This window comes from Oenanthe melanoleuca, chromosome 2 (genome assembly GCF_029582105.1).
Source record: "Oenanthe melanoleuca isolate GR-GAL-2019-014 chromosome 2, OMel1.0, whole genome shotgun sequence".
NCBI classification, from domain to species: Eukaryota; Metazoa; Chordata; class Aves; order Passeriformes; family Muscicapidae; genus Oenanthe; species Oenanthe melanoleuca.
The window spans coordinates 114,142,255-114,167,310 of record NC_079335.1 but is presented as its reverse complement, the minus strand read 5'-3'; the positions used below and the strand labels follow the sequence as shown (position 1 = coordinate 114,167,310).

The window sequence follows — 25,056 nt, the reverse complement described above, 5'->3', positions numbered from 1 at the left end:
ATTCCTGTTATTCTGTTTTGAAAATATGGCTATTCTATTTGGTTTGGGGTTTTTAAATACATTAATTTGCAACACAGTAAGATGGTAAGCCTGTGCTAAAAGGCTCTGTTATGAAAAGCTTATGAAAACATAAAGGATTTCCCTATTTAATTAAAATATTCTATTAACTTCAATTGCATTCTACAGTTTGAGAAGAATTAGAAGGCTGTTCATTTTTTAAAGAAAGGAATTGCCTTCTCTAACAGTTCTTTGTTACTACTTTGTTTGAAGAACATCTTTTCTTTTTCCATTTTTTTTGTAAACATCTAGTTTATATGCCCTTAAAAGCAATGGATATTTTTGTTGCTCAGACAAATTAGTTAATATGACAATTAATTCCTACTCCCAAACAAGTCTTGTTTCCTGAATTAGATCTGCATAAAAGTGTTGAGACTTTCACAATGTGTATAATCAGATACAGTGACACAGCATGCACTTGACAGCAACAGCTTCAAAGAGCTTCAAATTTCTCTACATCAAATAACATCTTAGGATGAGCGACATACTCAACCTACAGAGAAAAAGTAAATATACATTCTAGCTATTAAAATTTAAATTATTATCTTTCAAAAAGGGATCTTCATAACCCCATAATCAAATGGCTTCTATCAACAGAAACATTTCTATGTCTAGAAAAGCATTCTAAAGAGTCTCAGAATTGGATATTTATGGAAATAAGATGACTCCTGGATTGTCATTTTGTTTTCATGTTCTCCATACTCCTTCTGAAGTTACAAATGCAAAGAAATTTTCTGTTTCAATGATGCACAATTTTGCTACCAGTTGTGACAGTTATGCCTATATTTCTACTCTGACTCAAAGAACTGAGGAACAAAATCAAACATGTTGAAACTGGTACACAATAACTACACCAGTTTTTCCTGAGTGTGAATATATTGAAATAATCCAAGATAACATCAGAATAGTAGTGTAATAACACAGTTAAACCTGAAACAAAATTTGGGCTCAAATTTTTGAATATTATTATGTGTTCAGAAAACTTCAGTTTGTTCTGATACTAAAATCTATAATGTTTAAGTATTAGATAGTTACAGCTGCATTATTTTTCATCCAGTTCTTACAATTTACAGTAAAAATGGAAGGCTGAAGATGACTGTGGTCTGTCAAGCTGAGTCCCCTTTAAGCTCATAAAGCCTGTGCTGTAGTTTATTCTAAAAATTTTCTTAACTATTATCACTTCAAATGGACTAAACTTAAACCAGTATGCCTACCCACACCCTGTGGCTAAATAAATACACTACTCAGTGCTAGTTTATATAATATGCAACCGGACACAGCAGATGCTGCAGAATTTGAAACAAGCATAATCTGAATAATTTTTTCATTAAAATGAACATAAACTGCTAATTTCCGGTCTGGCAGAATATTATAGTGTCAATAATAATTTTTAAAAGGAGGCAAGAGATAAAGAATTGCAGTATTCTCTTCAAATTCCCAAGTATATATTTAATACTTCATTGTAAGCAACACTCTTTTGGTTCACAAAAGTATATAGGTTATCAATACCAACTCTATCAAACACCATGTGATATTGAAACAAAAATTAAATAATCTGGGGGTTTCCCAGGAGGTAAAAGGCCTTTTAGGTAAAGAACTATCCAATAGGGTATCTGGACACTAAAATGGGAACTAGATATATTGTTTCAACATAAAATGTTGTCCATTATAGGACCATTTTCTATATTGATATCATCTGTAGGAGGTTATTCTCCTGTGACACTACAAATATAATAATAGTAGTAATAATAATAACAAAAATAATAATAATAATCATAGGATCAGACCTGTTTCTCTCAAGAAATATAACTGCTGTTCAGATACTTAAAATTCACCAAATTCTAGTGCAGTATTTCAGCTGGTCCAAATGATACGTACCCCTATTGCCAAGCTGACAGAACTAGAAACAGTAATTATAGTGCAAATAAAAGCACACTGTGTTTTGGAGTTTGCCCCCCCCCCTTTTCTTTTTACTCACTTTTTTAATAAAATCAGGGATCTCCTTTTTCTCTGAAAGGTGGTTTAAAGAGGAGCAGCATTCTACCTCCAAGACATATCCTTCATTATTGACGTCACCTTTTGAAGACCTAAAGAGGCAGACAAAAAAGAAGGATCAATTTCTATTGTTACAACTGGATACCCAGACATCCCATTTATAAGTATTTCTCGTGGAGAGCTAAATTTCAGATAAACCTTTGATTCCAATGCATTCTCCCGCACTGAGCTCAATACAGTTCTGACAAGTGGCAGCTACAGTATCGGACCCCCATGCTAGGGGATCACTTCAGGGACTTCCAGACTTCTTTTTCTGTCCAAGAAATATTTTCAGCAGCATGGCATCTAGGGCCAACACCAAGGAGATGCATGGATAATATAACTCAGGATATACAAAAAGAATGTTCCAATGCAATGCTCTGACAGATGCTCTGTGCCCCACAGGGCAGCCTGACAGAAGATTTATTTCAGACAGCAATTAAAAGAAACCCCATCTCTTTATCTAGAATCATTCCAAGTCAACATCTGAAATCAGGGGCTAATCAAAATAGTTTAACCTTCAGACTTACGTTCTGTTTCTGAGAAATATAAAGTTGTGCCTGAAGTCCCTTCTCTTTCAGAAGAAACTAATTCCTAAAATAATTCAAAGCAAATGGCACCTGCCACATGCATTTGCTGAACAAATGAGCACTGTGGAAATAAGGTATTGATCAAAATATGCCACGGGAATGTTTGGAAGTTATACTGAATGATCTTCAGAAACAGTCTGCAGGCAGTGTTACTGAAGGCAGTTTTCTTCTCCTCCAGACTCCCATGAAAGGAAACTGATACACCTGATCAATAGAGGACATCTCAACAACCACTCACTTTCTCAGTTTTTCAGAAAAATGCATGGAAGAACATTAAAAATAAAACCTAGCCTGTCGTTCTTGAGATTAGTAACAAAGCAGTTATCTAACACTTCACAGAGAATCAAAACATCTAGTTCCAAGTGAAGAACTAATCCTGGCCAGCAGTTGTTTCATACCCAGGTACCTAGAGGACAGGAAGAAAGGTACAGAAGCTTGAACTGGGAGCGCTGAGGAAGCAGCAAACCAGCAAAACAGGGGTTGGCAGGCTTGCCATGCTTGCAAAAGCAAGCCAGTGCAAAAGGGCTGTTCTGGGGACTGGGACTGTGTGACACGTAGGACACGCTTCAGCTACAGATGGTCCCAGGGGCTTTCCCGAGACATTTACAGCTCCCCCGAGCCAAGGGATGCGTAGGCTGCTGACTGCAAACTGGCAGTGTTTCCTAGGCAATACTGCAGACACCTGCTATATTTGATCCTCCCACTTTCATACAGGCTACACTCTCACTTCACTTCTCTTCTCTCACTTATACCTGAACAGGTGGTAGCAGACTGTGCATTGTTTGGTAACTATGAAGTCCTTTCCTTATTTGTTTTTCCCCTCTTTTCCAGGTTCTTCTTATAACTTGTGTTCCATTCTCTACTTCATTCTCGACAAAAATGAAGCATTAGTGTTCATGAAAATTCTCCAAACATCTTTACAGAATTTACACAAGTCATTACTGGGGGACTAACAGTATTCCAGCACTACTCCTCTGCAACAGGCCCACATAAATGAATTTAAGTAGCGAGAACAACTTTGTCAAGAAAATAAAAAATCATTTTGAGAGGGACAACACGTGTACTGCACACAACCATTTTTGGTGCTCTAAAGTTCTACATAAAAAAACCTATTTTGTGCAGACTTTCTGCCACAGATAAACTTGAGAACAGAAATAAACTTCAAAAAACTGCCCTGCTAGTGTTTTACTGCTTACAGCTGGAGCTACGTTTTTTTTTTTTTTTTTTCAATCTGAATATGACTAACAGGAAAAGTAGCCCTGATGTTATCTAGCCATTTTCCAGACAGAAAAAATATGAACTAGGGCTCTCTGATACTCAAGCAATAAATAAACATCAAAATTGCCATTCAATATTGCAGTCCATACAACATCAAGTGGAGCAAATATAACTCACCAGTGCTTTGGCTGTTGCATCACAAACCAGAAGTGTGCTACCAGCAACAGGCAGCAAGGAACCAAGCCCTTTTTAGACAACCAATCCCATTTTAAGGGGTTAACTGCAAAATTCTACAAATGCAAGGAACAAACATCTCCACTATTTCACTTCTTGGATAGAAGCTCCCTTCCAGTCCAGCTGAGGAAGCCTCTCCCCTCCCAGAGACTGTAAAATACGCCAGCTCAAACTCAAAGTAAAGATATCAAATCCCAGAAATTAAGTACATGTCATGCTATTTCTGTGCCCACCCATTTGGCAAAGGCTGTTCACAACTCAGGCACTGCTATGACCTACATGAAAACACACTATTATAATTACTCTGAAAGAATGAGAAAGACTATTTTAATGTTTGAATCTCTTGGCTACCTGAAAAATAAATCCTTTTCAACCTATATTGGTAAAGTTTATAGACAGGTATAAGGAATAGAGAAGCTGGCCTTGAACCACTCTCTCCTAATTCCTCTTCTCTCCTGAACAGCTTCTGAGCTCTGATTTTGTGCAATTTTTTTGAGAACCTGCCTCCAAACTCTTTGAAAGGAGTAAGAGTTATCTGAGATATAGATTATATCCATAAAAATACAGTGATTATTATTACAGCTGATTAAAATGTCCCGTTTAACTCCTTCAAGAAGCACTTACTTTAAAATACACTTCTGCTTGGAAATATTTAACTGGAAACAATTCCTTCTTTAACAGTTTGAGGGCTACCTCTGCACTAGGGCTCATGAAAGATACGGTATCAAATACAATTGCACTCTGTTAAGAACATTATTTTACAGAACACACTTAATAGATCCTACTAAAAGCTATAAAAACCTTAGTTAAAATCTTCCAATAGAAGGACTCTATATTTCCAAGAAGTATTTTTCTATGTTCTCAAGTAAATTATGTTTACATATGTTAAAAGCAAGTCTTTGTCTATACTGGTAGTTTACATCTTTTTAGGAAAACTTTAAAAGCCTCTTATTCTGCCAAAAACAAACAAACAGAATACGAGCCATAGCTTTTCACACAAAAATAACAAATACCTGTGGATGTCACAGACCACAAAAACAATTTTCTAAGCAAAGCAAGGTAAGCAAGTAATTGTTCCTAGTCTCTATGCAATAAATGGTGCATTTCATACATGTATCACAAAGTAGTTCATAAAGATCATAAAAGTCTGTCATTAAACTCTGAATATTGTTAATATAGTCATAGAGAAGTAGATAAATATAGGTACAGGTAACTTCTGCATTAACAGAAATTAATATAGTTTTAGTTTTATTAATTTAATGGGACTACTTTTAGGACCACTTTCATTAGAAACTATGAAATAGGATCCCCACAAAAGGTACATCTATCAAGATCCCAGAAGCAAGAGAAAGAGTCCAAAGAACACAGTTCTGTGCACTTGCATTCCTCTGCTCTCTTCTGAAAAAGGATTGATGTCAATCGTGAGAAAAAAACCAATAATCCATACCCTGGAGTCTCTTACCATTTTTATGGCACAGGAAGTTACTGGGTGTCCAACACATAAAATATTTTAAAATTAAAGCAATGGTTTTATGTAAAGTTGATTTTTACTTTCCCATCATAAAATATTTCTCAACAAAAAGCAGAAGAGAGAGAAATGCTGAGATCAGTTTAGTCAAAAATACGCGTAAGCTTCAGCTGCTCTAAAGATCTTCCTTTTCTTCTGGATTAACAGTCAGCATGTTCTTCCTTTTCCTTTCATCCTCCTAAGTTGGAAAATTGAATCTTCCTCCTTTCATTCCTGCAAACATTTGGGGGTTTTGTACTACACTACTTTTATTCCTCTCATTAAAAAAAAATTGCTGGGTTAGTTAAAGAAGGTCCAGCCCTGAAAGAAGCACACCTGGATACACTAATGCTGTACCCTTCCTGGAAGCCAGGATGAACTGGAGAAGCTGCTACATCCAGACTCACTCCAACACCCTGTACTCACTGCAACACATTTTGGGATTCCAGAGAGGGAACACAAGGGACAGCATGAACAATATGAGCACTTTTCCCGCAGTGAGGAAGGGCAGTCTCCTGCCTCCTACCCCAAGAGAGGACAACCACTGGTTGATTGGCAGAAAACTGCATTGCAACTTATACACCCTGGGCTTTCATTTGTTTTTCTTCATTATACATTGTTTGCTTATCATTTACAATTTACCTGAAGAAGAGCTCTTCTGCCACTGTAGGTGCCCCCAGTGCTCACCATGGACAACTTTAATTATAGGATGGCAAAGAATTGAGGTGGAATTTCAGTCCACCTGATGCTGAGCAGAGGGACAGCATTTGCAGGACTCTGGGGTGGGGGTAGAGAGTACTCCGAAGTTTTACCAATACGGAAAGGGCTCAGTACCACAGACTTCCAAAGTGTCATCCTGAATCCTAAAAAGGGCTTCTAGTGCCACTAAACAAGAGGATTATACATAGAATAAATAAGATTTTAACTTATAATTGTAAATTCACTGGCCAAAAATATGTTACAATGGTTGTTTCACTAGGTTATCATTTCCTGCACAGCTGTTTGCTGTTAAGCACTGTTTCATGGTAGAAAAACCATAACCAGCTGTGGTGAACCAGTAACTTACAGAGTAACTATTACAGCTGACAACTTGGTGTCCGTTACAAACTGGATTTACAATCCTTTTCAGATTCAAGAAGGAATTGAGAAAGCCAACATTTGGTCCTAATCTTCCTGAAGTTCCTTATGCCCATGAGCTCAGCAAGCCAAAACACACTTGTAAATTGCATAGGCACTCTAAAATTACTATTTCATTAGAATGATGCTAAGAATGTAAGTGCAGTTTTGAGATTTTCCACTACACTACACAGGAAGAGCTCTACCATTCAAATAGAGCTGTAAATTCACAACAAACTGGTCTACATTACAAAATCAATAAAACCACACCAAAGTGATTAACATGAGCAGCTGGTATCTCTACTATTTCAGGTTTAAAATCCAGCAAAATTCTGAAAACCAAGAAAGCAACAACTAAAAATCCATAGGTTTTATGATGTCCAGCCAAATACCACACCATTTTTTATAAAAATAAAAAAGCAAGTTTATTGCATCCTAAGAACCTGAAGTCTAACCCATGTGCCACTGTTTTAATGTTATGACATAAACATTTTCTTTACTATAGGAAACCTTAACACTGGAATATGTATTATTTGTTAGCAAAATTTATAAACTTTTTTTAATGGCAGTATATAACGTTTCTTCAGAAAAGTTTGGGCATGTATTGATACACAGGCATCTTTAATGTGCAGTGTTTATAATGTTCAGAATACAGATGAAAGAACATTTATTTTGGGTCACTGTTACAAGTTATTGTGAGGAAATATGTATTTCTTTGAACTTGTAACAAATAACAAGCCTTCAAAACTCAAACCATTGTCCTTTGAGCTAAAGGAAGATATCTGTTGAATCTTGGGCATGGAATAAATATTATCTTTTCATTACATTGAAATCAGCCTGCTGAGAGCAACAACACACACTCCACTTGCACAAAAACTTGTTTGATCCTAATGCTCATGAAGATAAATTCAGACATTTCTCATCTTCAAGCTTAAATCCTACATGAAAACCAAACAGACACACACGCATACACATTTATATTAAAAATAAAAATATATTGTATCAATGCAGAGTACCCACTTTCACCAAAGTGAAAAACCAGCAAAATCAGGAAACCGTAAAAATCTTAATTTACTATTAAACTTTTGAACTCACTCTGTCATATTCCCTTGCAGATAAGCAGAGTTCTTGTTATCCAAGTGATGATAGTTTGCATTTTGCCAGGACTAACGGATACAGGAATTACAGAAATAGAATTAGACCTATCTCATCAAGTGAATACCTGACACCTCATTATTTTGCAGAAAGGGAAAACAGCTGCAAAGCTCTTTGAAGTAAACAGAGAAATTTAGAACATTTAGAAACTCTAAAAAATCATGGTTAAATTATACTACTTAGTCTACTTCTGCATAGCAATGTTTCCCCGTTGGTTGCTTTACTGACTGAAGGCAAAACCTGTAGATGGAATGTCCTAACACATAGGTGGAACAATGGAGAGAAATTCTTTGGAATACTATTCATATGCCCTGCTTCTCTATCATGGTGAAATGAAGCATCTGCAAACAAGTCAAAACTAATCTAGGCAGACAGTTTATGAGACCAGACCCTATATCTTTTCTGGTAAAAGAGAATGGAGGTTGCCTTCCAGTGCTGAGTACTTAGAAGAGACACCAAAACATTTTGCCTGACATTGAATTTCAAAACATTAAGATACCAGACAGGGGTATCATACCACAGGTTGCTGGGAACAAGTTAAAACTGCTTTGTTCTATGGTTTTGTCATAATTTTGTTCAGGGGCTGACTTAGCAATTTCTCTGCAGGGAACAGGTAATCTGCAACAGCCACAAGCTGTCCAAAGTAAGAATGCACCCAAGACCCCTGCACAGAGATTGTTAAAGCAAAACAACAGTGAGTGTGGAAATAAAAGGCCAAGGAGAAAAAGGTTATTGTACACACAAGAACTACTGATTTCTGTTCCTCAGGGGAATCTAAGCAACATGTGTTACTTTCCTCATCTTGGTTATCCAGAACGTCCAAATACCCGGACCTTCCCCCATCCCTTCAATCAGCAGAGATGCACCGTCACATGTTCATGCTTCTCAGCTTTTATTCCCTTTCCTGAGATTCTAAGTGTCAGAGTGAATCTACTCTTCTCAACTGCAAGTGTGAACAGCAAGCCACATCTATGCTTCACTCCTGTGGCCTTCCCTAAATTCAGAAAAAAAACCCCTGTAAAACCCTGGGCTCTAAGAGTTTTCTTCGCACAACTGATACAAGATTTTTCAAGATTTCTTCTTCAAGAAGCCCACAAATCTCAGAACTCAGCAAAGACAATAGAACAGACAACTGCTTTTTAGTTAAGTCTACTAAAATTTAGAGGGGGAAGAAAGTATTCATGACCATTGAATTTATTATTTTTTTATCTGACTCTATTCTATGTAACTTTCAAAGCACTTTCCAATCAACTGCTTAGTGTATGCCATTAGATGCTACAGAAATATTTAAATTTATTATGTTAAATTTAATGAGAGCAATGGCAGAGTTGTTTAGCAACTTGGTAGACTACCTTCATGCCTAGTGCCTCTAAAGAATTAAACACTCCTACATTTAAATGATTATGCCTTTTGCACTGCAAACAATTGCACCATTGAGTTTTTAAAAATATGTCCCTTAATTCCCTATTTTCCCTAACACTTCCAGTGGATAATCCTTGGTTTTCAACATGTACAACTCTCATGTATGTTAGGGATGTGTTTCTTCAAACGTCCTACAGCAGGAATGACTCCTATTCCCATATTTACCACACATGATTACATAGCCAACAAAGCCAGAGATACCAGTACAGATTAAACACAAAGCTATCAAAGTGACTTTAAAGTCACCTTAACGTACAATGCCACATGTACAATGTAAATTCACTAGAAGTATTTTGAAACTACAGGACAATGGCAAAATAGGATAAAAGTAACACTAACAGGTATTGTTTCCACAAATTCTAACTCACAACATGCCTCAGCACTACCTTTTCCATTTTATTGTTGAACAAATTCAGTCACTGCAAATCTCATTGACAGCAGCAGCGTGGTGTTACTGATACCCATCATCTGCTGCAGCTGGCATAGCCTTTTTCTACCTTTGGAGAGGCAGAGCTATAAAACCAAGTCCTCAAAGCACAAGTCAACAGTATTAATTTTACACCATGAAACTGACATGGAAAGGTGCAACAGTGACTAAAGACTAATTCAAGCATGCAGTTCTGTCTCTGAATAGATGGAACTGGCATTACTGTAGGCACTAACACAATGATTTCATTCCTGTTCCATTCAGGGAAGAAAAAAGGAAGATGGAAAACACACTCGGTATCTGCCAGACAATGGACAGATGAAGTGCAGGGTGTTGGAGCCACCTGTGGTGAAACACCTGCAGTGAGAAAAGAGCTACAACCTCAGGTGTTCTGCACAAAGTGCCCAGGAAGCTCAAGGGTGTGCCCCACATCACCAAGGCACAGAGTTTTTTATGACACTTGGCTCCCCATGAACACCATACCACCAAAGGGATGGATTTGTGCTCCACAGCATAAATGACGTTACCAGTAATCCTACAACTGTGGCTGGACTACTTTCACTCCTAAAATCTTCTGACAGAAATAAACACTCATCTGATCTTAGCCTAAGCAGACCTAACTTCTACCCATGATTAAACTGTTATAGACAGAAACTGCCTTGAGATGACAAGACACTTGACAGTCCTCAAGGGAAAAAATATAATTTAATCATTATCAGCAGTGTAATGAGAAAGGTTAATTAAAAAAATTAACAGTATGTCTCTTTTTTTTCCATGCTGTTGCATATTTTTAGTCCTCAGCTAATGACATAAACTTGCAGTTCAGATACAGGTGGACTCTATGCAGGCCATAGTCATCATCTGAAATCTGTGCAACACCCATCTCTCTTCATCACACTTGGCAATGCAAATATTTGTTGCACCCACACACGATGGGAGAAGCTGCTTTCATACTCTCAGCCAAATTCAGGAACATTTAAGCTACATGAAACATCAAATTGATGTAATTTCCCTTTCTGGAACTTGTTTTTTTCCTGCTTCACCACGTCTCTTCCGCTTCCCTAGGCAGTCAGAAATGACAGATAAAGAGAATGCAGAGAAAGAGACTGTGAATGTAAAAGGAAATATAATTGGTTCAAGACTCTCTACTGTCTTCAATTTTGTACAGTCATTTACAGCTGTCTAAAATGTGTGACACTGGCACCCAAGTGATTGAGCAGGCAATTAAGATTTTGTACTCTTCCACAATCACTCTGCACAGATGTAAACTATTGGATACAGTGTGAGAGCAGTGACACGCTGAGTGTTCTGGCTTGAGGACCACATCACTCCACTGAGAAGGAAGCTGCTCTTCCCTGACAGGTCTTCAGAGCTCAGACCTGGAACATGTTGAACCCTCAGACCCTTAACTAACAGAAGTCATTAAGTGCTTGCTTAACATTACAAACTCATGCATAGCAATACTTTCATTGCTTGCAGCAAGGTATTGTATAGGCAGGGAAGGCAAGGCCCCAAAACCACACAAGCTCAGCCCAACATCACTCAGCAAGGCCACTGCTCGCCAAACACTCTATGTTTTAACCACAAAAATGGAAGCCATTTAAACAATAATATCAGGCAAGCCAGCATGCAGTTCTGTATGAATAAAACTAAAATCAAGTCAAGGTAAATTAACAGTTATTTTAGAAGCTCAAATTGCCTGTGACACCTAATGCCTACATATACTTGCTAACAAAATGCAGAACTTTTTCCTTAGGTCAGAGGCTGAGTTTCAACTCTGTCCATAACCTCTATCAACTGACTACTAAGCAGAAGCAAATTGAATGGTGAATGGTTTGCTTTTTAAATAGAGGTATAAACAAGTTACATCCTTTCCTTCAAGCATCAGCACAAAGAGAGGGACTAGGATTGGCAGATGGGAGGTTTAATTATCTGCCAGCTTTCAGAATTGGTAATTTTAAGAAGGGCTGGACTGGGGAACACAGCTAATGTAGGAAACCATAGAGAATGACTGCAACAATACAGCTAGTTGCAGAGCTGGGAGTGGTCAAATAATATTAAATTAAGTTTTAACCATAAATCATATGTTTACAAATATCCACATTTTCATTTTCTTCTGGGCTATTTAACAGCACATCTTTTTTTTTTTTTTTTTTTTTTTTTTTTTAAGAAATCACATTAAATCATAAAAGAAAAGAATTCCTGTTTCTTTATTAATCTTCAGACTTTGATTATGAAAAATATTCTTAATACATTTTAAGAAGTGAATAAAGCAGGGAAGCAATCTTATTTATGGAGTTTGCACTGGCTAAAAATTTGAAAGAACTTGTACTGTTTAGAGGAAAGAAGGGCCTAAAGTCTACACATAAATTTAAGAAGTATGCTTTAGTACTACAGCTCTCAAATTAATTGCGTTAACTGCAACCATCTAAACACAAAATATGCCTTTTCTAAGCAAACAATCCTCCTGCCATAATTTAATCTAATAAATTCTTAAAGGATACCAACAAGACCATCCTCACAAACTGTCATGCATAGGGCTTGTTTGTTTGCCTCTCATGACAACACATCCCAAAATACAGAGCGTATTTCAACTTATTATTCTCCAAGTCGCCTGCCAAACTGCAGACAAACTGTAAACATGAAGAACATGTTAAGCCTATTCAAGCCCACAAAAAAAAATCCCCCAAAAAAATCTTGCACAGTAAACTCTGCTATAATTTCCTGATGTAGGTCAAAACTCAGCAGGAAATCACATTGTCTATTTTTATCCCAGTTCACTGGAAGTGCTTTACCTTTCTGTTTTCTTGATAAGCACAGCCCTGAAGATTTGTTCCTGGGGAGTTTTCTCTTTTTCATCAGTTGGTTGCACAAAAGGGTGGACAGCAGCCAAGACAAAGCCCTGCTGGTACAATTCTTCCAGCTGAGCTGGAAGATCACACAAGGAGGATAGCTTGATTGCAGATGATCCTGGCAGCTCAGCTGGAAAGAAAAAAAGAAATTGGTCAATAATCTGACACTGGACTACATGTATTTTAAAATCCAGGCTCTTCAGAGTCAAGTAGGCTTCACACTGATCTACAATATTAACACCAAAACTGACATTTCCTGAGACTCATTTTGTATTTCATATTTTACACAGGCAGTCTTGGCGAAGGACTTGTATTACACAAGAGACTCGTGCAATTAAACAAGAAGTCAGATACATTAAAATGCCAAATTCACTACACAGTCTGGCAAAGATAAGGTGAAGAATTTAATAAAAACAAGGCAGTTGGTCAAAAGATATTCTGGGCTTTAGCAGTCATCATAATAATGCAAATAGAAAAGAGTGAGCCATGAGTCAAAAACACAAAACGAGAAAAGAGATAGTCGATGAAGGCAGAACATGTCAAATTCAAAAGCTACAAAAAGAAGCATCCATCTAAACAAAATCAGACTAAAAGATCACTGATGTAAGATGCTGATAAGACCAAATATCTGCCAGTATGTCTGAAGATAATTTTGTAGGTATATTGATAATAGGAACCACCAGTGATACATGCTCATAGCAAAGAGAAAACCTTTTAGAATAAACACTAAATCTTATACCTCAGGGTTTAAGCAAACCTATACATATTAAGAGATGAGGATGAGACATAGTATATGAAAATAATCCTTCCTCAATCTGCTTACTGCAAGGTTTTATGCCTTCCTGTTGCTGACTCCTGTCAGACACTTGACATACACATGGATATTTCAGTCAGTATAGCAATTGCCCTTATTTCTTTGGAGTCTTGTGGGATTCAAAAGAAAATCCCATAAATCATCTAAAACAATCTTTTATTCTCTTTTTCTCTTCATCAGTAATTCCTCATACACTTTTTATATTTTATAGGAAATGAAATCTCTCTCTCCTGACCTTTGCCTCTTCATTTCAATCTCACTTGGAGGATATTTATTATTTCATCTAAACCACACCAGGGCATACAGGGTGGTGAGGTGCTGGATGCTCTTCCCTCCCACTGAAACCAAGAGGGAGGGGATGCTGCAAGAAACACAACAGAGGCTCCCAGCACCTTGCAAGCCTTTACTAAAAAAATAAAAGCACTGAAGAATAGTTTGTATGAAAGAAGCTGGCAATGCAAAATAAGGTTTCATTGTACTGCTTTTTCCATCAAACCGTATGGCTACCCTTTATGAATAATTTAAGGGGTTATCAAAAAACTAATAAATATTCAAACCAAATAATACCAAGGAATAATTTAAATAATAATAGAATAGATGTGCTTGGTATGTTTTTTTTTTCTCATATACAACCACGTTCCAGAAAGGAATAATGGAACTTTTTGACCAGGAGTTTAAGATGTAGAATTTTTTATTATTTTTACAATTTTTAAAAATAAAATAGATCCAAGCAACATGCACATTGACAGACAATAGGGCTCTACCTTCTACAACAGCATACAAATCACTTCAGAGTCATAAAAAGAAATGGCACAATGAATAATGCATAATAAATAATAAACCAAACAGTTACTTACTGGAGCCTACTGGGATCAAAATAGGGAAACCCACATTTTAGAACTCCAATTTCCCTCTTGTGCTCAAGACTCCAAATATTTTTTACTACACTACAACTAATTAATTTCTAAATGAGAGGTTTACTTGGATACAATGGAATGACTAAACACAACTCAACACTGTTAATTCCGAGCATAGTGCTCCAATTTTTCACTATCACCTAAGAAAACTGATCCTCGCCTGGCATATGTAGGTATCATCAGGATTCTTCTGAGGATAGCCTGAGTAAGATTAGCAAAAAGTCTAGTCATTAACATGGGAGACTGACTGCTTCCTCCAAAAAGATAAACATGAGGAGAAAGTGTGGAAATGCATGTAATTGGAGCCTTGGGATGTAACTTGATTAAAAAAGAAACTTAATAGAAAATAGAGATGGGTGGGATCATCCAGTTAGTTCATCCTACTACCTAGAGGCAAGATCAGTTCTAGTTTAGTTACTTCTCTTTTTTTCTCATCTATTTTTAAAAACCTTTAGTAATGGAAATTCCACAAGGCCCCTAAGTCATTTTTCAGCACTTCTCTATTCTTCCTACTCAAAACCCTTTTCTAGCACGTGGCCTAAATTTCCCTCTCTTAAATTAAAGAATTGCTACTTCTCCACTAGAGTATTTCTTTTCTGCAACAACATTTTATAACTCCTAACACAATTCACGCCTTAATCTTACTTACTTCCTTTACACTGCATAAATTCAGTCCTTTCAATGTTCCTGTTCTCATGTTTTCTGTATTTCTACTTATTTTTTTTATGTTCTCTCCTGATTCTCTTCAACTGGCCCACATTTTTCTTCAAGTATATACTAATTTTGGCCATGATCCAAGCACAACCCTCACCAATGCTCTGCAGAACAGAAAACTCTAACCTTACTACATCATACGTCAGTTTACATCATCCAGGGGGAAAAAACAAAGGAAATTCTTCTCCCCAGAACTAACAGTGGCCAGTTGTCCTGTTCTTCATAAATTTTAGGATTTTTCCTTTCAGTTTTCAAGGGCCATTCTGGATTTGGATTTTCACAGTATGAACAGCACTGCTCAGACTGGCAAATGGTAATAAATATACTCAGCAGTCAATTGTTGGAATGGTTAATTAAAATGATTACTTTTAACAGACTCTGACCAGAACAATTTTAAGCCTTATAGTTACCATATCTTTTTGGTTTGATGCTGAACTATTACTGGTTTCTCCTTTGACTAGATATCCTTCACAGCAGAAAGACAGTTCCAGTTACCCAATTAATGCTCACAAAGTCTACAAGGTTTCTGGATCTACAGACCTGTGCTGTGCATTCTTGTATAACACCAGTGCTTAGAAGCCTTTATTTTGCCAAAAGATAATGCTGACTTCTTTTATCAGCCTCTTTTTTGCTCTTGAATTGCAGTTGGCTCTAAGTTTTAGATTCTGGTCGGTATTTCCACATTTTTTGTTCTATTTCTCAATGTGACTTCAAAAGATTCCTTTGGTTATCATCCAGATGAGCATGTACGAAGTTTGTAAATTTAAAAAGCCACATCTATTCTATTTGGTTAAGGTTGAAGAAATAGTGCTGGCTGCTTTTGGACCAGATCACTGGACAAATTAGTTTGTTGCCTGGCTGATAACTGAAGCTGAGAACACTTCCAGCAGTGCTCAGATACATACAGAAAACTACAACTTTACAGACTCATTAAAAGGAAAGAAAGTTTGTGTTATACAACTGATATCTGTAAGGTGACTTTCCTGGGTCTAGGGACTTTGCTTTGCTGCTAATGGAAAAACCTGACCAGATATTCACACTTGCCCTCATCATACCACAGAGAAATCAGTAAGAGGAGTGAATTTCCGTAAAAATCTACAGGTTGTCATGTATATTTGAAAGCAGTTATTTCTGTAGCTCCAAAAAGCAATTTATGGGAAAAAGAGAAAGGAGGTACAGTCTACCACCAGGATCCCGAGGGACTGAGAGCAGGCTGAGAAATGAGACTGGGAAGACAGATACAGATATTGAAGAGGACTTGTTGTTCCTGTGTTAAGGAGCTCCTCTTTCCCACCCAGTGGATCATCCAGCACTTCTACCACAAACAGCCATTGACTGGCTTCAAATTGAAGCATCTCATGTGACCTCTGACAACTGTGCTATGGGCCACACTAACAAGGGAAATGTCTCCTGGTCAAATATTAAGAGAGAAGACAGTTTCAGCAACTGTCTATAAAAAGTAGTCTGATTTTTCTATATCAAAACAATGATTTGGGTACCTTTGAGATGTTGTAAACCAACACTCTGAAATAAGAAAGGAATACTATGCCTTATAAAATAATCCCTGGATTCCCCTATTAGCCCATGCTTAATGACACCCATCATCAAGTACAATACATCTTTATAAAATATATACTCAACAGAATTAGATTGTTTTAACTCTATTCTATTTGATAAACAGCAACTTTCACTTCCTGACACTTACATTTAAGACAAAGATAAAATGAACTTTATTATTTTTTCATTTCTTATTAGGTGAATGATAGCTATACTCCAGAAAATCTGAAATGTTAAATGCCAAAATGGCACTTATTTAATTTCTCTTTACTGAAATGGTCAAATCTGAGGTCACATTTGGGTCTTAGTTTCTTGGCACCTATCCTTAATACTTTATTTAAAATAGCAAGCATACAGTTCTACTTTAAATTTCTATTATCCTGTGTATCTACTACCCTTTAAGATTAGCTTAGTTTGCTTACTCCAGCAAAACAAATGAAGTGTTGGGATTTTTTGGTCTTCATTTTTCAACATGTTTTTCTGATTAAGCTTTTATGCTCTTATTCCAGTCACAGCTGCTAAAGGCGGATGAAGCCCTTAATGACAGTTCACATTACAGTTTAAAATGTTCCACAAAAATAATGGGGACTCCTTTTAACTATTCCTTGTTACCTTTTAAAGTTTTCATGTTCATCTGCATTTTAAATGTTCCTCAATTTATTACGGAACATTAAATAAGCCTTTTTCATAAAATGACAGAATAGTTCAGGTTGGAAGAGAGTTGAAAGATCATCTAGTTCCAGTCCCTCAGCCTTTGCATTAAAACAATCCAAGATCATATTCGTATGTACACAGACTGTACACACTCTCTGTCCATACCAGGCACAGAAGAAAACACTTTGCCCAAGGTGTGACACATCACGGGGTCTGAAACAAAGGCAGATTGGCAAACTCAACAGACCCACACTATTAAGTGATGTAGCAACTCAGTTACCTGGTAGCTGCATCCATTTCACAAAATTCCTAAATGATTTGGGTTGAAGGCTCTTTAAAGATTCAATTCCCACAGCAAGGCCCATGGACCTCTTCAACTAGATCAGATCACATCCAATCTGACCTTGAATGTTTCCAGGGATGGGGCATCCACCACCTCTCTCAGAAACCTGTTCCAGTGTCTCACCACCCTCATTGTAAAAGAATGTTGTCCTTAAGTACAATTTAAATCTATCTTTTTAGCTTAAAACCATCACTCCTCCTCCAACTGCAACACACCCTACTAAAAGCTTTGTCCCCACCTTTCTTGCAAGCCTCCTTAAGTACTGAAAGACTGCAATAAAGTCACTCTGAGGCCTTCTCCAGGCTGAACTAGCTCAACTGTCTCAGTCTTTCCTCATAGGAGAGGAACTCCAGCCTTGTGATAAGCTTTGTGGACCTCATTTGGACCTGCTCCGATAGGTCCATGTTTTTCCCATGCTGGGGCTCCAGAGCTGGATGCAGCACTGCAGAGCACTGCAGCTCTGGTCTCACCAGAATAGAGAGGGGCAGAATTCCTTCCCTTGACCTGCTGGCCACTCTGCCTAGGATGCCTTGAACACACACTGCTGGGTCATGTCCAGTTTTTCATGCACCAGCATCCCTAGGTCTTTCTCAGCAGGCTGCTCCCAATCCCTTCACCCCCAGCTTGTACTGGTACTCGGAGTGGCACTGACCCAAGTGTGGGACTTAGCACTTGGCCTCCTTTAAGGTTCACATGGGCCAACTACTTGAGCTTGTCCAGGGTCCCTCTGAATGGCACCCCATCCCTCAGGTGTGTCACCTGCACCACTCAGCCTGTTGTCATCTTCAAACTTGCATTCCATGTCATATGACCAGACCTAACACATATTATCAGGCTCAGACCTTCAAGAAATACAGGTCCAACTGTTTCCATTTTCAAAGTGCAGGATAAGACTCTTCCCCAATCCATGGCCATTCCTGATTGAGGCACCCATAGCCAGTGAATTATGGACCCACTCGTGCTCCTCTTGTACCTCCTCTGTCTAGCATCACAAATCTTGCAGGCCCTTTCACAAAACCACAGATGCTTCAGATCTCTCACAGAAAGAACAGCATCCTCTGTCTCCTCCCCAGGGGAGTGCAGAGTCCATGGAGCCCTCCTCAGAAGAGGAAGGTTTCTGACAGAAGGGCCACAGGGGCAATCACAGCGCAGCTCTCCCACTGAGGGCTCAAAGCCACATAGCCACCCCTGAGCAGGGCTGAGCCTGTGAGTTACAAAGAAACAAACTTCAGGCACACTACCCACTTTGTCACTCCTACTAACTACCTCCATGCACCTCCTTACCCTACTCAGCACAATTTTTTTGCTGCTGTCCTTCCAAAGCACCCAAAGCTCTTTCCTGCACTACACACAGCACGTAGGAGACCATTCCAGTCCAGAAAACCTCCCATGTTTTCACACAGGACACTTTACAAGCACGTTTATGATTGTTTATAACAGCCCTGATCATTCTGTAGAATTGCAAGGCAAACACTCTTCCTCTATTTAGTATGAGGATTGCTGTTTTTTAATTTAATACTCATTTCTTTCCAGCAACTTTAATCTAATTTAAAGAAATCAAATCTACAGCAGACTAACTTCTAGAACAGCAAAACACAGCCTTTATATTAGGATCAGCCAAAGAAATTTAACTAAAAAATTTACCCTGAGAAGATGCAGTTTCACCTACCTTAAAAAAAAAATTTGGTAAGAACATGTGTCAACTGCACCACAGTTTTTAATCTGGATAATGTTCAGAAATAAAAATAATGTATTCATGCTTTATAAGATCAAAGTGGTTAAATAAGCACTTTTTTTCAGTGTTTCTATGAATTTCCACTCCACTTGAAATTTTGGAATTAGCTGTATTACGGGAATTGTGATTTCCTGATGGAAGGTAGAACTGCATTGGCAGAAGGTGCACAGTCACAACTAGGATACACAAGCAAACAAGTGCCACTAGGAGCAGCTAGTTTGGGTAAGCTGAACGCTGACAGCTAAATGAAGGACCATCCTGTCAGGCCACCTTTTGGTTTGCCAAAGTCCTTGGGTTTCTCTGAGCAGGCCCTGAGGGCTGAATGGTACCACAGCCCCTCTGAGAAAGCTGGGGATCATCAGAATTGAAGTGAAGGAAGGTGCACGGTAACAACCTATTGTGAAGTATTAGCTTTTCTCTTATAATGCAGGACAGACTATAAAAGATCCCCTCTCTGTACTATAAATAAGAAAGTTTTTAAGGCACTTTTCACTGAGTTACTCAGCAGTTAGTTTGGAACAGCTGAAGGAATCCAGATCATCATCCTTTCCAACTATTCAGGCTTGCTAAGGCAAATTTGTTACTCTGGAGAGAAGATAGCAAACTGTTACTTGAATATTCTCAAAACACTTAAAAGATTCATCCTGAGAGAAGGTTATTTCCATTCACTGTCAATTTCCCCCCCAAAAAAAATTAAGCCATCTATTACAAATTTTCCATTCTTTGTTACGAACACTAAGGAACTCTTCTTTCATGTAGCACAAATTGTTTGTGGGCCAGAACAATGCAGTCGTGCTACTCTCACTTAACTATAATTATTCTTTCCTCATTCAACTCACAAAGTTTCTTGTTACTGATGACAACACAAAGCTATCAGAGTACTTCTAATGAAAATAAAGACAAACATACTAATAATGTAACTTAAAGAACATAAAGCAGGAAATACATTTCTAGCAAGTTTTGTGATGAGTTCCCAATAATAGTTTCTGAACTAAAACCTATCAAACAAATGCTAAAGCAGTCTAACCAACCTAGCAGAAAATATATGGTACTTGTGACACTATCACACGGTTTAAATTACCTGAAACACACTAATGCTAGAACTAATGAGCTAATAGCTCAAGCCGTTGGAGTAACAACTATACAAGCTGTACTAGTCTCTTTTCCTTTTGAACAGAGCTCGAGCTTCCATAAGGTGCATATATAGGTTCTTTAATTTTAAAGAGAAGATGGATAGTCTTGGTGCACTATTCTTCAGACTGTCAACAGAGGCAAGATACTGGATGTTAATAAAAGATGTGGATTTTTCAGTTATGCTAAATGACATTCTCAGTGGTTTTTCTCTCAGTCTTGAAGACAAATACAATAAATGTCTCCATAAAAGAAAGTAAGGATGAATATCCAAGAGCAATCAGTACTTCATAAATGAAGGTGTCTGTTCAATAAGCTCCTAGTGTTTACTTTTAGTGAAAATGTAATAATGGAAGTTAAAGATATTCAAAAGCAAAGCACTGTATCTTAGAGTGGTAGAGGAGAGAAAATCCACAGAAAGACTGTGAAACTGCATATATACCTTTTGAAAGCATGTAAATACATAGAAATGTACATATACATGTATGTGTATATGTATACACTGATATACACGGACACTCTTTCCTTTAGGAAACAACAAATGTGTGCATTAGTTACACTGACAAAGTCCTAAGATAACTTACAGATGCAATGAGACTACATGAACATGTCTGAACAATTGTGTTGTTGAATCTCATGGCACCTGTGAGCTATCTTGCTTGCTGCCCAGTCAAAGTTTCCTTTCTTTTTCTTGCAAGTATAAGATAAGTATCTTAAGAACTGGGTATGTTTGCCGCAATGATGTGGTTATGCATGGGATGGCTAAATTTCTGGTGTTTCAGAAAAAAAAGGAAATACCCAGGCTATCACCTCCACTAGGTTAAAAAATGATGACTAAACAGAAGCTTAGTAACCTAAATAAATTAACAAGCACTTCTTAAATGACTCACAGCTTATACCCATTAGTTAGTAGGCAGAATTATGCAAAATGGGCAAACAGAAGACCACCTACTAGAGGTTAATGAACCCTTGTGCAAAAAACAAAATTGAAGAAGGTGAAAAAGGGGAGTGATTCTCAATTAAACTTGCACAGAAATAAACCTAGGAAATCCTATCCCTTCTGCACTTAAATAGCTCTTCAAGATACTATTTTTAAAATTTGTCACTCCCTCCTGCTTGGTTCTGCTTCTAAATTGAAGACCAAACACAGAGACAACAAAGACAGGTAATTTATATGTTACAAAAACAAGGAAACTCTAATTATATCCAACCAAACACAGGGAGGTTCGAATTTACATTTTATCCATACAGACTTGTTATCTGTGTAAGTTCCTAAAGGCAAGTATTACAGTGAACTACAGAGGAGAAAATGGGTTAATTCTGAATTACAGGAAGGACAAGCATGCTGACTCACATGTATTTCCATCCCCCTCACAGCCCCCCAAAGTACTGGTTCCCTCTCCTAACTATTCCTTTAGACATGAAATGAATCTGTTGATGGCAATACTTCAGCTGCCAAAGTCTAACACTGAACGCTGCTCTTTAACAGCTTAAGGAACAGTGAAACAAGACTTCCCATCACTTCCACCAGCAGCACAGCAAGTCATGTCTCTCACAGCAAGTAGCCAGTTATCAGATACTTAAAAGGAGGGAAAGGAGCTACCCAATGAGCAAAAAATAGTACAACTCACTGAAGAGCTCTGATAGAATCTCTGATTCTATCTTAGGAGTTGGTGGCATCGTAAAATTTGAAGGGCTGATGCATCTTTTTTGCTTTGACCCCCTCTCTAACTAATGTGCTTGCCATTTTTCCTAGCAGCAATCATAATGAATACTGGCAAGTTTCATAGCTAACTCTGCAGCCTACCAAAGCTTCATTCCCTCCCATACTTTTTGAAATGTATTTTGTCTTTTCCCCCTGTCACAACCCCTCTTTTTCCTTTCCTTCTCCTCTCTGTTGTATGCTTCACTTCAATGTTCTTTCCATACTTCTGGCAAATTTTCATTTCAGATCTTAGAACTGCAGAATATAACAAAGTAACACTGGTTTCTTTGTAAATTTTACAAAAAGCAAACCAGCACTGCAGTAAGAAGACAAAAAACTGTAAGAAGCACAGATAATATCCTCAGAGGAGTACAAAAATTGTCTACTTTATTAAGTTTCAAATTATGCAGAATTTATTCATTTTGTGATATACTTTTTGCTGGATGAGATAAATCTTCTCTGAAATGGAATTTTTAGCTTTTCTTAGCTTTCCAAATCACTATATCCTATTGTCAATAAAATGCTGACTCTTTAAGGAGGTCATAAGCAGAAAAGTACATATATCCATCTTTGTATTTCCATCCAAACCAACTGAGAATAACCTTGAGGTTACTGTTTTCAATTTTAATCAAGCAGAGATGAACAAAGTAGCTTCCATTCATTACATGGGATTTCTTTCCATACTCACAAGATAAGTTATAAACTACAAATCTGACTGAAGCCTAGTTTCCAAACTGAAAAATGACAAGAGGATTTCAAACATTTAAGGAAAAGGGAGGAGAAAGAAGTTAACAAAGTAGTAACTGTGGCTAAATACACTTGCTATGATCTCATGCAAATTTTTCATGATACAGTGATAACTGTGATTAAAATCAATGACTTGGCACAGCCTGACAGACAATAAGATAAAACTACCATCAATGTATTTTACCATCAAGGTTTCCTTTTTTTCCCCAATTCACAAGATAGTTGCTGCATACAATAAATATGTGCCAGGAGAAATAGCTAGAATCTAGAGAGAACATTTTAAAAATCTGAATTTTATAAATTCAGCCTTCAACACAAAGATTTAAATTTACAGACATATCCAATAACCTCAGGAAGAAAGGTTAGGATTTATCAAGATAGCTCTTATTCCCCAAGCCAATCCGTGCAACAGAGAACTCCAGATAGTCTCCAGGGAAACCAAAATCCTCTTGGCAGGTCATGCCTGTATATATTTTATACATAACACTTTGCATTATATATACGGAAAAGGACAGATAGCTTTAGAAATGCTTGAAGGCTTTATTCAAATGTTACCTGCTGGTTCCTGTTTCTTGTCATTTTATATCACCAGTGTTTCACATGCACTCTCCCCTTCTGTTCCAACTGATGTTTTAGACCTTCATGTAAAATCTTATTTAGGATGATACTGTGTGCCAAGTTTGTTTCATTTTTTTAAAAGCTAGAAAGAGATTTTCCCCAATCCTGTCTCTAAAGTCCATATATTACCCTGTTTCAGATGTTCTCATTTCTTGACTGCATCAACCAATGATATTCCTTTTCTTCAAAAGGCAGTCATAGATACTAAGCACTTCATATTTTAAATTAGATTAAGTATCATAGCGACTTTCATCTTTCTATCTTTTTCCAAGCTTGAAATACTATATATTTTAGATAAAGAGAAGACACTTCCAAATGATATATGTTTTTCATTTGGAAGATAACATAGAGTGTAACTTCTCACTGTTCTTTTGGTCTCCATTAAATCAAAATCCCCTATTTTTAAAATGCTGTCATTTTTCATAGATGTTAAATTGTCTTCAGCTTTCCTGGCAAAACTAAGTAAATGTTTAAGCAGCCAAAAATGTAACACAGGTTGTATAACCAAACAAATAAGTTGGGTAAGACAATGCTACAGGATTAATTCAGTATGAGCAGGAGATATTCATGGGCAAGTAAATTAAATTCAGACGAAAGGGCTTATAATGTATTTGGATTTTTAAAAACATATTACCCTGCAGCAATTCTAAGATGAACACTTCTGCGGACAACTATACAAAACTCAGAACACACAACAGCTGTCAGGTCAAAACTGCACTATTTAACTCCATCAAAATTTCCAGGAAAACACCAAATTTTAAAAAGGAATAAAAGCTAATTAGATCTGGCTTAGTTTCCAATCACTAGGCCTGCTTGGGGAACTGCAGGAAAAAAACAAATGCAAAATATTCTACGGTATTTATATTGTGCTCAGCTCTCCTGCTCTGCACTTCTATTTTTTGTTGTATTGATAATGGGAATATATTCCCACCACTACTAATTTTAAGAACATCTCTGTCAGGGCACCTGAATTTCATGTGAAGAGTCTGTGTCTACAAAAGCAAGATCAAGGTTTTACTGTCCCAGCAGTCTCATGTCACCCTCATGAGACCTATCCTCAGTGCCACTGGTGATGCCCCACAGCATCAAAGGGAGCCATCCAGCCTTCCCTGGAATTAAAGCTGTTCTGGTATTTGCAGCAAAATTTGCAGGTCCAAATCCTTGTTGTTTAAAATCATCACAGGAAATCCATGACAGACTTAACATGTAAAGATTTGCATGGGAACATACAAAAATACAGGGTGGCAGAAATACCTATCAAGCAAATTCCCCAATGGTTCCTGATTAATTTGGCATGTGGAAGAGCCATGTATCACCCCATTTATGATTTTTAGTGACCAGATAAACTAATTTCAGAAAATACAGAGCTAGAATCACCAAATGGATCAGTTATTTTGCAGTGAATTAAGCAACTGTTAAATGAGGCAAGAGGTTCCAGCCATCCAAAGAGCATCTATTTTCCTGTCCATATGTTTTTGGATTTGCCAACTCTGTTGGTACACAAGGTTG

At 37.4% G+C, this 25,056-nt stretch overlaps 1 protein-coding gene across 2 annotated transcripts in view; it reads right to left on the bottom strand.

Moving 5' to 3' along the window:
* The window catches only part of RFTN1 (raftlin, lipid raft linker 1), a 95,255-nt gene that overhangs the window by 42,927 nt on the left and 27,272 nt on the right, over nt 1-25,056 (bottom strand). For both annotated transcript variants that reach the window (XM_056483379.1, XM_056483378.1), the window contains exons 3-4: nt 12,556-12,742; nt 2,036-2,144 (exon numbers count right to left, since the gene is read on the bottom strand). In XM_056483379.1, coding sequence (XP_056339354.1) covers nt 2,036-2,144; nt 12,556-12,742 — 296 coding nt within the window. The remainder of the gene's footprint in view (nt 1-2,035; nt 2,145-12,555; nt 12,743-25,056) is intronic.